This window comes from Cherax quadricarinatus, chromosome 51 (genome assembly GCF_038502225.1).
Source record: "Cherax quadricarinatus isolate ZL_2023a chromosome 51, ASM3850222v1, whole genome shotgun sequence".
Taxonomy (NCBI): Eukaryota; Metazoa; Arthropoda; class Malacostraca; order Decapoda; family Parastacidae; genus Cherax; species Cherax quadricarinatus.
Genome location: NC_091342.1, coordinates 12,063,510 through 12,075,784, shown reverse-complemented (window position 1 = coordinate 12,075,784; position 12,275 = coordinate 12,063,510). Strand labels below are relative to the sequence as shown.

The 12,275-nt window shown below is 37.9% G+C and overlaps 1 protein-coding gene across 1 annotated transcript in view; it reads right to left on the bottom strand.

Annotated features, from left to right (window-relative positions):
• LOC128706316 (WD repeat-containing protein 26-like) overlaps positions 1-12,275 on the bottom strand; it is a 168,898-nt gene that overhangs the window by 45,991 nt on the left and 110,632 nt on the right. The window contains 2 exon segments of the mRNA XM_070095853.1: positions 268-351; positions 8,855-8,980. Coding sequence (XP_069951954.1) covers positions 268-351; positions 8,855-8,980 — 210 coding nt within the window.

The following is a 12,275-nucleotide window of genomic DNA, read 5'->3' as shown; positions in this document are numbered from 1 at the left end:
ATTTGTTTCTCATTGTTTTCTGTATGTAAAAATATAGTTATTCTCTATAAAATGTATTTTTTGTTAATATTTTTGGGTGTCTGGAACGGATTAATTGGATTTACATTATTTCTCATGGGAAATATTACTTCAGTTTTCGTCAGACTTTTCAGAATGGATTAATCACGAAAACTAAGGTTCAACTGTACATTAATTGCCTAATTTATTCATTAAAAACTTAACTGAATTACAGAGTACTTAATTTAAGAAAACTAGTTTATGAAGTACCTTATGCCAAGCAGCTCAGGTAAGAGAATCATCTGGAGAATTTGACACCTTGCAAATCTGCTCTCCTCGCTCAGTATCCCAAACCTACAATACATTAAATGTTCTTTAAAATTGATGAAACATCAATAAAATATATATATATACATATATTATATATATATATTATATATATATATATATATATATATATATATATATATATATATATATATATATATATATATATATATATATATATATATATATATATATTATATATATTATATATATATATATATACATATATTATGTGGAGTAAAATAAAGATTGGATGTGAAAAGTGGGTTATAGTAAGCGTGTATGCACCTGGAGAAGAGAGAAGTGTAGAGGAGAGAGAGAGATTCTGGGAAATGTTGAGCGAATACATGGGGAGTTTTGAGTCAAGTGTGAGAGTAATGGTGGTTGGGGATTTCAATGCTAAAGTGGGTAAAAATGTTATGGAGGGAGTAGTAGGTAAATTTGGGGTGCCAGGGGTAAATGTAAATGGGGAGCCTTTAATTGAGCTATGTGTAGAAAGAGATTTGGTAATAAGTAATACATATTTTATGAAAAAGAGGATAAATAAATGTACAAGGAATGATGTAGCACGTAATGAAAGTAGTTTGTTAGATTATGTATTGGTGGATAAAAGGTTGATGGGTAGGCTCCAGGATGTACATGTTCATAGAGGGGCAACTGATATATCGGATCATTATTTAGTTGTAGCTACAGTTAGAGTAAGAGGTAGATGGGAAAAGAGGAAGGTGGCAACAACAAGTAAGAGGGAGGTGAAAGTGTATAAACTAAGGGAGGAGGAAGTTCGGGCGAGATATAAGTGACTATTGGCAGAAAGGTGGGATAGTGCAAAGATGAGTAGTGGGGGGTTGAAGAGGGTTGGAATAGTTTTAAAAATGCAGTATTAGAATGTGGGGCAGAAGTTTGTGGTTTTAGGAGGGTGGGGGCAGGAGGAAAGAGGAGTGATTGGTGGAATGATGAAGTAAAGGGGGTGATAAAAGAGAAAAAGGTAGCTTATGAGAGGTTTTTACAAAGCAGAAGTGTTATAAGAAGAGCAGAGTATATGGAGAGTAAAAGAAAGGTGAAGAGAGTGGTGAGAGAGTGCAAAAGGAGAGCAGATGATAGAGTGGGAGAGGCACTGTCAAGAAATTTTAATGAAAATAAGAAAAAATTTTGGAGTGAGTTAAACAAGTTAAGAAAGCCTAGGGAAAGTATGGATTTGTCAGTTAAAAACAGTAGCGGAGCTAGTAGATGGGGAGAGGGAGGTATTAGGTAGATGGCGAGAATATTTTGAGGAACTTTTAAATGTTGAGGAAGAAAGGGAGGCAGTAATTTCATGCACTGGTCAGGGAGGTATACCATCTTTTAGGAGTGAAGAAGAGCAGAATGTAAGTGTGGGGGAGGTACGTGAGGCATTACGTAAAATGAAAGGGGTAAAGCAGCTGGAACTGATGGGATCATGACAGAAATGTTAAAAGCAGGGGGGGATATAGTGTTGGAGTGGTTGGTACTTTTGTTTAATAAATGTATGAAAGAGGGAAAGGTACCTAGGGATTGGCGGAGAGCATGTATAGTCCCTTTATATAAAGGGAAAGGGGACAAAAGAGACTGTAAAAATTATAGAGGAATAAGTTTGAGTATACCAAGAAAAGTGTACGGTAGGGTTATAATTGAAAGAATTAGAGGTAAGACAGAATGTAGGATTGCGGATGAGCAGAGGTTTCAGAGTGGGTAGGGGATGTGTAGATCAAGTGTTTACATTGAAGCATATATGTGAACAGTATTTAGATAAAGGTAGGGAAGTTTTTATTGCATTTATGGATTTAGAAAAGGCATATGATAGAGTGGATAGAGGAGCAATGTGGCAGATGTTGCAAGTATATGGAATAGGTGGTAAGTTATTAAATGCTGTAAAGAGTTTTTATGAGGATAGTGAGGCTCAGGTTAGGGTGTGTAGAAGAGAGGGAGACTACTTCCAGGTAAAAGTAGGTCTTAGACAGGGATGTGTAATGTCACCATGGTTGTTTAATATATTTATAGATGGGGTTGTAAAAGAAGTAAATGCTAGGGTGTTCGGGAGAGGGGTGGGATTAAATTTTGGGGAATCAAATTCAAAATGGGAATTGACGCAGTTACTTTTTGCTGATGATACTTTGCTTATGGGAGATTGTAAAGAAAAATTGCAAAGGTTAGTGGATGAGTTTGGGAATGTGTGTAAAGGTAGAAAGTTGAAAGTGAACATAGAAAAGAGTAAGGTGATGAGGGTGTCAAATTGGATATCAAATTGGGGAGGAGGAGTATGGAAGAAGTGAATGTTTTCAGATACTTGGGAGTTGACGTGTCGGCGGATGGATTTGTGAAGGATGAGGTTAATCATAGAATTGATGAGGGAAAAAAGGTGAGTGGTGCATTGAGGTATATGTGGAGTCAAAAAAACGTTATCTATGGAGGCAAAGAAGGGAATGTATGAAAGTATAGTAGTACCAACACTCTTATATGGGTGTGAAGCTTGGGTGGTAAATGCAGCAGCGAGGAGACGGTTGGAGGCAGTGGAGATGTCCTGTTTAAGGGCAATGTGTGGTGTAAATATTATGCAGAAAATTCGGAGTGTGGAAATTAGGAGAAGGTGTGGAGTTAATAAAAGTATTAGTCAGAGAGCAGAAGAGGGGTTGTTGAGGTGGTTTGGTCATTTAGAGAGAATGGATCAAAGTAGAATGACATGGAAAGCATATAAATCTATAGGGGAAGGAAGGCGGGGTAGGGGTCGTCCTCGAAAGGGTTGGAGAGAGGGGGTAAAGGAGGTTTTGTGGGTAAGGGGCTTGGACTTCCAGCAAGCGTGCATGAGCGTGTTAGATAGGAGTGAATGGAGACGAATGGTACTTGGGACCTGACGATCTGTTGGAGTGTGAGCAGGGTAATATTTAGTGAAGGGATTCAGGGAAACCGGTTATTTTCATATAGTCAGACTTGAGTCCTGGAAATGGGAAGTACAATGCCTGCACTTTAAAGGAGGGGTTTGGGATATTGGCAGTTTGGAGGGATATGTTGTGTATCTTTATATGTGTATGCTTCTAGACTGTTGTATTCTGAGCACCTCTGCAAAAACAGTGATAATGTGCGAGTGTGGTGAAAGTGTTGAATGATGATGAAAGTATTTTCTTTCTGGGGATTTTCTTTCTTTTTTGGGTCACCCTGCCTCGGTTCGAGACGGCCGACTTCTTGGAAAAAAAAAAAAAAATGGATTTGTCAGTTAAAAATAGGAGAGGAGAGTTATTAAATGGAGAGTTAGAGGTATTGGGAAGATGGAAGGAATATTTTGAGGAATTGTTAAATGTTGATGAAGATAGGGAAGCTGTGATTTCGTGTATAGGGCAAGGAGGAATAACATCTTGTAGGAGTGAGGAAGAGCCAGTTGTGAGTGTGGGGGAAGTTCGTGAGGCAGTAGGTAAAATGAAAGGGGGTAAGGCAGCCGGGATTGATGGGATAAAGATAGAAATGTTAAAAGCAGGTGGGGATATAGTTTTGGAGTGGTTGGTGCAATTGTTTAATAAATGTATGGAAGAGGGTAAGGTACCTAGGGATTGGCAGAGAGCATGCATAGTTCCTTTGTATAAAGGCAAAGGGGATAAAAGAGAGTGCAAAAATTATAGGGGGATAAGTCTGTTGAGTGTACCTGGTAAAGTGTATGGTAGAGTTATAATTGAAAGAATTAAGAGTAAGACGGAGAATAGGATAGCAGATGAACAAGGAGGCTTTAGGAAAGGTAGGGGGTGTGTGGACCAGGTGTTTACAGTGAAACATATAAGTGAACAGTATTTAGATAAGGCTAAAGAGGTCTTTGTGGCATTTATGGATTTGGAAAAGGCGTATGACAGGGTGGATAGGGGGGCAATGTGGCAGATGTTGCAAGTGTATGGTGTAGGAGGTAGGTTACTGAAAGCAGTGAAGAGTTTTTACGAGGATAGTGAGGCTCAAGTTAGAGTATGTAGGAAAGAGGGAAATTTTTTCCCAGTAAAAGTAGGCCTTAGACAAGGATGTGTGATGTCACCGTGGTTGTTTAATATATTTATAGATGGGGTTGTAAGAGAAGTAAATGCGAGGGTCTTGGCAAGAGGCGTGGAGTTAAAAGATAAAGAATCACACACAAAGTGGGAGTTGTCACAGCTGCTCTTTGCTGATGACACTGTGCTCTTGGGAGATTCTGAAGAGAAGTTGCAGAGATTGGTGGATGAATTTGGTAGGGTGTGCAAAAGAAGAAAATTAAAGGTGAATACAGGAAAGAGTAAGGTTATGAGGATAACAAAAAGATTAGGTGATGAAAGATTGAATATCAGATTGGAGGGAGAGAGTATGGAGGAGGTGAACGTATTCAGATATTTGGGAGTGGACGTGTCAGCGGATGGGTCTATGAAAGATGAGGTGAATCATAGAATTGATGAGGGAAAAAGAGTGAGTGGTGCACTTAGGAGTCTGTGGAGACAAAGAACTTTGTCCTTGGAGGCAAAGAGGGGAATGTATGAGAGTATAGTTTTACCAACGCTCTTATATGGGTGTGAAGCGTGGGTGATGAATGTTGCAGCGAGGAGAAGGCTGGAGGCAGTGGAGATGTCATGTCTGAGGGCAATGTGTGGTGTGAATATAATGCAGAGAATTCGTAGTTTGGAAGTTAGGAGGAGGTGCGGGATTACCAAAACTGTTGTCCAGAGGGCTGAGGAAGGGTTGTTGAGGTGGTTCGGACATGTAGAGAGAATGGAGCGAAACAGAATGACTTCAAGAGTGTATCAGTCTGTAGTGGAAGGAAGGCGGGGTAGGGGTCGGCCTAGGAAGGGTTGGAGGGAGGGGGTAAAGGAGGTTTTGTGTGCGAGGGGCTTGGACTTCCAGCAGGCATGCTTGAGCGTGTTTGATAGGAGTAAATGGAGACAAATGGTTTTTAATACTTGACGTGCTGTTGGAGTGTGAGCAAAGTAACATTTATGAAGGGATTCAGGGAAACCGGCAGGCCGGACTTGAGTCCTGGAGATGGGAAGTACAGTGCCTGCACTCTGAAGGAGGGGTGTTAATGTTGCAGTTTAAAAACTGTAGTGTAAAGCACCCTTCTGGCAAGACAGTGATGGAGTGAATGATGGTGAAAGTTTTTCTTTTTCGGGCCACCCTGCCTTGGTGGGAATCGGCCGGTGTGATAATAAAAAAAAAAATATATATATATATATATATATATATATATATATATAATATATATATATATATATATATATATATATATATATATATATATATATATATATATATATATATATATATTATATATATATTATATATATATTATTCTTTCTTTCAACATACCAGCCGTATCCCACCGAGGTGGGGTGGCCCAAAAGAAAAAACTGAAGTTTCTTCTTTTAAATTTAGTAATATATATAGGAGAAGGGGTTACTAGCCCCTTGCTCCCGGCATTTTAGTCGCCTCTTACGACACGCATGGCTTACAGAGGAAGAATTCTGTTCCACTTCCCCATGGAGATAAGAGGAAATAAATAAGAACAAGAATTAGAAAGAAAATAGAAGAAAACCCAGAGGTGTGTGTATATATATGCTTGTACATGTATGTGTAGTGTGACCTAAGTGTAAGTATAAGTAGCAAGCCTTACCTGTAATCTTGCATATTTATGAGAGACAAAAGACACCAGCAATCCTACCATCATGTAAAACAATTACAGGCTTTCGTTTTACACTCACTTGGCAGGATGGTAGTACCTCCCTGGGTGGTTGCTGTGTACCATCCTACTTTTTTTTTTTTTTTTTCAACAAGTCGGCCGTCTCCCACCTACTACCTACATATATATAATTTATTTATTTATTTACAATAATACACTTATTCATGTTGTAATACTGAACACAACTTTACTTGTAATGCACCAATGGCTCCTGTAGTAGAACTTTAGTGCTTTTATTATGAAGACATTTTGCCAACCAGTGACTTTCTATTCACCACAGATTACACTGATTATATATTATGGTGGAAGATGGGTTAATCAATCCCTCAGCCTTGGCAAGTGTTCATCTCCTAAGCTTTGATCAATCTGAAGCTTAAGTAGGTGCCAGAAGAGGGATACAGTACTTGAAGGCACCATCACAGGTATGCAGGGCCCACTAGTGGAAGAAAGTCATACCAAAGATTTGAGACAGAGGTTAGCAATAAGGCTGAAAAAAATACTACCTGTTGGAGACACTTCTGCCTCTGCTTTGGATTGACCAAGGCTAGGGTTTGAACACCTATCAAGGATGAGGGACTCATTACTTGACCAGTGCCTGTATACAGAACAGCAGTAATGTTAAGCTTTTGTACCTGTGTGTGTTTATGTTGCTGTGTAAACATTTTGTAAATAATGTACTGATGACACTATTAATGTGGGTATTATGTTGCATACAACAGGTGGATATATGTACACTATATGGGTCTCAAGCCACAAAAGTTACTGGAAATTGTAAGAAAAAAAAAAAGTTGAGCATGCAGCAATTACTAATGTTGCCATCAGCAGGTCAACAACTTTCAACTTCAAGCCTTCATATCTCAGGAAGTACTGATGAGAATATTTTGTTTTATTGCCACCAGATTTATTTTAACACATCAGCCGTTTACCACCGAGGCAGGGTGACCCAAAAAGAAAGAAAAACACAAAAGAAAAAACTTTTATCATCACTCAACACTTTCACCACCACTCACTCATAATCACCATCTCTGCAGAAGTGCTCAGATACGACAGTTTAGACGTCCCTCCAAACTGCCAATATCCTAAACCCCTCCTTTAAAATGCAGGCATTTTACATCCCATTACCAGAACTCAAGTCTGGCTAACTGGTTTCCCTGAATCCCTTCACAAAATATTACCCTGCTCACACTCCAACAGCTCATCAGGTCCAAAAACTATTTTGTCTCCATGCACCCCTATCTAACACGCTCACTCACGCTTGCTGGAAGTCCAAGCGCCTCGCCCATGAAACCTCCTTTACCCCCTCCCTCCAACCTTTTAGGAGATGACCCATACCCTGCCTTCTTTCCCAACAGATTTAAATGCTTTCCCAGTCATTCCACTTTGTTCCATTCTCTCCAAATGACCAAATCACCTCAACAGCCCCTCTTAAGCCCTCTGACTACTATTTTTAATAATTACACACCTCCTCCTAGTAGCGGAATAGCTAAGAGTTTGGTCTAATGGAACAACGTAACTGGCCAAAAACAGGACTCAAAAGTGGGCAAAATCGCCAATGCGTAAATATCACTAACACAGCAAAGTTGGCAAGAGCATAACTTCTTCAATTTTTTTATCAGATTTTGTACCTTTTGTTTTATTACCTTCAGAAAAAGATTCTCAACCATTTCATAAGAATTTTTTTTGTTTTAATTCTGGACCCTGTGGGGAATTTTCAAATTGGGGATCTGGATCCTCAAAGGGTTAGTAAGTTTATTCAGGTATGTATACACAAATACAGTTACATAGATTATCATACAGAGCAGTGTATGTGTAGATATGCTATTGTACATCCTCATACACATATTCCATAAGTGATGTAGGAATAGACTACTGTACACAGAAGCCTGTATTTGTTTTACATGGTAAGATTGCGGGTGTCTTTTCTGTCTCATAAACATGCAAGATTTCAAGTACATTTTGCTACTTCTACTTACACTTAGGTCACACTACACATGCATGTACATGTTTATGTATACACACTAATCTGAATCTTCCTTGATTTTATCTTAATAGTTTTTGTTTTTATTACTTTTCCCTTCATATCCATGGGAAAGTGTAATAAGAATCTTTCTTCCGTAAGCCATGTGCGTTGTAAAAGTCAACTGAAATTCAGGGAGTAATGGGCTAGTAACCCCTTTTCCCATATAGCCTACTAAAAAGAAAAAACAGAAAAATGTACTCTTTTAATTGATAAGATCTTTTTAACAAATGGCAACATTGAGAGCAATTTTAATCTTAGGGCTTTGGACAGTGAAGGGGTTACCAATGCAGAATGCACTCTGTCATCTCCTGGGGAGGACAAATGCTATGGTCGCTGTCTCCATTTAACACTAAATCACTCACAGACACCTTAACACAAGTGTTGATATTGGGACTAAGAATGCCTGTGTTACTTTGTCTGCAGCCTATGTTCATATTTGTGAACTCTGTCATTTTAAGGACATTGCCACCGGTTTCATTTCAGCATCCAAAAAACAGAACTACACTCACAAACATACAACATATACTTATGCGAATTAAGAATTTATGCACAGTATTGTCAATTATATTATATCCTTTGATAACAGTTTCTCATGCAGACTGTAAATAAAATTGTACAGGATGGATTTATTCAGTAAAGACAGGAAAATTTTTACACTTCCTGTTTTACCAAATCTCTAGACCAGTGACTTGAAGTAAGATTTTCAGTTTAAACTGTGAGATGGATGTCTACAATAAGCCTTGCTTTAATAGTAGCAGTAAGCATGTCTCACACTTACCTCATCACAATACATTTAACATGAAATTTATTTGATATCTTACCACAAGTTCTGCAGCCTCTTCTTGTAAACATACTATAAGTTTGGAGCTATCTGGACTCCAGGCAAGATAAACGACACCATAAGAATGACCATCTAACGTGAAACGTCTTGTGACTGTCAACGTTTCCTGTGAAAAAAAATATTTATTAGGGTGATTAAATGATTATCAAAATTCCCTCACAACATTTATGCATCATTTCCAGTAGAATACAAGGAGTAGGAAGGGCAGATGGAGACAAAGATGCAATGTAGGAAAGGAGAAGCAGAAAAAATAAAGAGCAAACGTGAGAAGTCCAGCAGACTATTTTTTTAAGTCAGACAAGGTAGAAGGTTGGTAGACAGCAACCACCCAAGGAAGTACTACCGTCCTGCCAGATGACTGTGAAACAGAAACCTGTAACTGTTTTGCATGATGGTAGGATTGCTGGTGTCTTTTTCTGTCTCATAAACACGCTAGATAACAGGGATATCTTGCTACTCTTACTTACACTTTGGTTACACTTCACAGACACGCACATGCATGCATTATATATATATATATATATATATATATATATATATATATATATATATATATATATATATATATATATATATATATATATATATATATATATATATATATATACATATATATATATATATATATATATATATATATATATATATATATATATATATATATATATATATGTATATATTATATATATATATGTTATATATATATATATATATATATATATATATATATATATATATATATATATGTATATATATATATATATATATAAATATATAATATACATTATATATATTATATATATTATATATATATGTATATATGTATATATATGTATATAGGTAGTAGGTTGGTAGACAGCAACCACCCAGGGAAGTACTACCGTCCTGCCAGATGACTGTGAAACAAAAACCTGTAACTGTTTTGCATGATGGTAGGATTGCTGGTTTCTTTTTCTGTCTCATAAACACGCTAAGATAACAGGGATATCTTGCTACTCCTACTTACACTTTGGTCACACTTCACAGACACGCACATGCATATATATATATACATACATCTAGGTTTTTCTCCTTTTTCTAAATAGCTCTTGTTCTTTTTTTATTTCTTCTATTGTCCATGGGGAAGTGGAAAAGAATCTTTCCTCCGTAAGCCATGCGTGTCGTATGAGGCGACTAAAATGCCGGGAGCAATGGGCTAGTAACCCCTTCTCCTGTATACAATTACTAAAAAAGAGAAGAAGAAAAACTTTATAAAACTGGGTTGCTTAAATGTGCGTGGATGTAGTGCGGATGACAAGAAACAGATGATTGCTGATGTTATGAATGAAAAGAAGTTGGATGTCCTGGCCCTAAGCGAAACAAAGCTGAAGGGGGTAGGAGAGTTTCAGTGGGGGGAAATAAATGGGATTAAATCTGGAGTATCTGAGAGAGTTAGAGCAAAGGAAGGGGTAGCAGTAATGTTAAATGATCAGTTATGGAAGGAGAAAAGAGAATATGAATGTGTAAATTCAAGAATTATGTGGATTAAAGTAAAGGTTGGATGCGAGAAGTGGGTCATAATAAGCGTGTATGCACCTGGAGAAGAGAGGAATGCAGAGGAGAGAGAGAGATTTTGGGAGATGTTAAGTGAATGTATAGGAGCCTTTGAACCAAGTGAGAGAGTAATTGTGGTAGGGGACTTGAATGCTAAAGTAGGAGAAACTTTTAGAGAGGGTGTGGTAGGTAAGTTTGGGGTGCCAGGTGTAAATGATAATGGGAGCCCTTTGATTGAACTTTGTATAGAAAGGGGTTTAGTTATAGGTAATACATATTTTAAGAAAAAGAGGATAAATAAGTATACACGATATGATGTAGGGCGAAATGACAGTAGTTTGTTGGATTATGTATTGGTAGATAAAAGACTGTTGAGTAGACTTCAGGATGTACATGTTTATAGAGGGGCCACAGATATATCAGATCACTTTCTAGTTGTAGCTACACTGAGAGTAAAAGGTAGATGGGATACAAGGAGAATAGAAGCATCAGGGAAGAGAGAGGTGAAGGTTTATAAACTAAAAGAGGAGGCAGTTAGGGTAAGATATAAACAGCTATTGGAGGATAGATGGGTTAATGAGAGCATAGGCAATGGGGTCGAAGAGGTATGGGGTAGGTTTAAAAATGTAGTGTTAGAGTGTTCAGCAGAAGTTTGTGGTTACAGGAAAGTGGGTGCAGGAGGGAAGAGGAGCGATTGGTGGAATGATGATGTAAAGAGAGTAGTAAGGGAGAAAAAGTTAGCATATGAGAAGTTTTTACAAAGTAGAAGTGATGCAAGGAGGGAAGAGTATATGGAGAAAAAGAGAGAAGTTAAGAGAGTGGTGAAGCAATGTAAAAAGAGAGCAAATGAGAGAGTGGGTGAGATGTTATCAACAAATTTTGTTGAAAATAAGAAAAAGTTTTGGAGTGAGGTTAACAAGTTAAGAAAGCCTAGAGAACAAATGGATTTGTCAGTTAAAAATAGGAGAGGAGAGTTATTAAATGGAGAGTTAGAGGTATTGGGAAGATGGAAGGAATATTTTGAGGAATTGTTAAATGTTGATGAAGATAGGGAAGCTGTGATTTCGTGTATAGGGCAAGGAGGAATAACATCTTGTAGGAGTGAGGAAGAGCCAGTTGTGAGTGTGGGGGAAGTTCGTGAGGCAGTAGGTAAAATGAAAGGGGGTAAGGCAGCCGGGATTGATGGGATAAAGATAGAAATGTTAAAAGCAGGTGGGGATATAGTTTTGGAGTGGTTGGTGCAATTATTTAATAAATGTATGGAAGAGGGTAAGGTACCTAGGGATTGGCAGAGAGCATGCATAGTTCCTTTGTATAAAGGCAAAGGGGATAAAAGAGAGTGCAAAAATTATAGGGGGATAAGTCTGTTGAGTGTACCTGGTAAAGTGTATGGTAGAGTTATAATTGAAAGAATTAAGAGTAAGACGGAGAATAGGATAGCAGATGAACAAGGAGGCTTTAGGAAAGGTAGGGGGTGTGTGGACCAGGTGTTTACAGTGAAACATATAAGTGAACAGTATTTAGATAAGGCTAAAGAGGTTTTTGTGGCATTTATGGATTTGGAAAAGGCGTATGACAGGGTGGATAGGGGGGCAATGTGGCAGATGTTGCAAGTGTATGGTGTAGGAGGTAGGTTACTGAAAGCAGTGAAGAGTTTTTACGAGGATAGTGAGGCTCAAGTTAGAGTATGTAGGAAAGAGGGAAATTTTTTCCCAGTAAAAGTAGGCCTTAGACAAGGATGTGTGATGTCACCGTGGTTGTTTAATATATTTATAGATGGGGTTGTAAGAGAAGTAAATGCGAGGGTCTTGGCAAGAGGCGTGGAGTTAAAAGATAAAGAATCACACACAAAGTGGGAGTTGTCACAG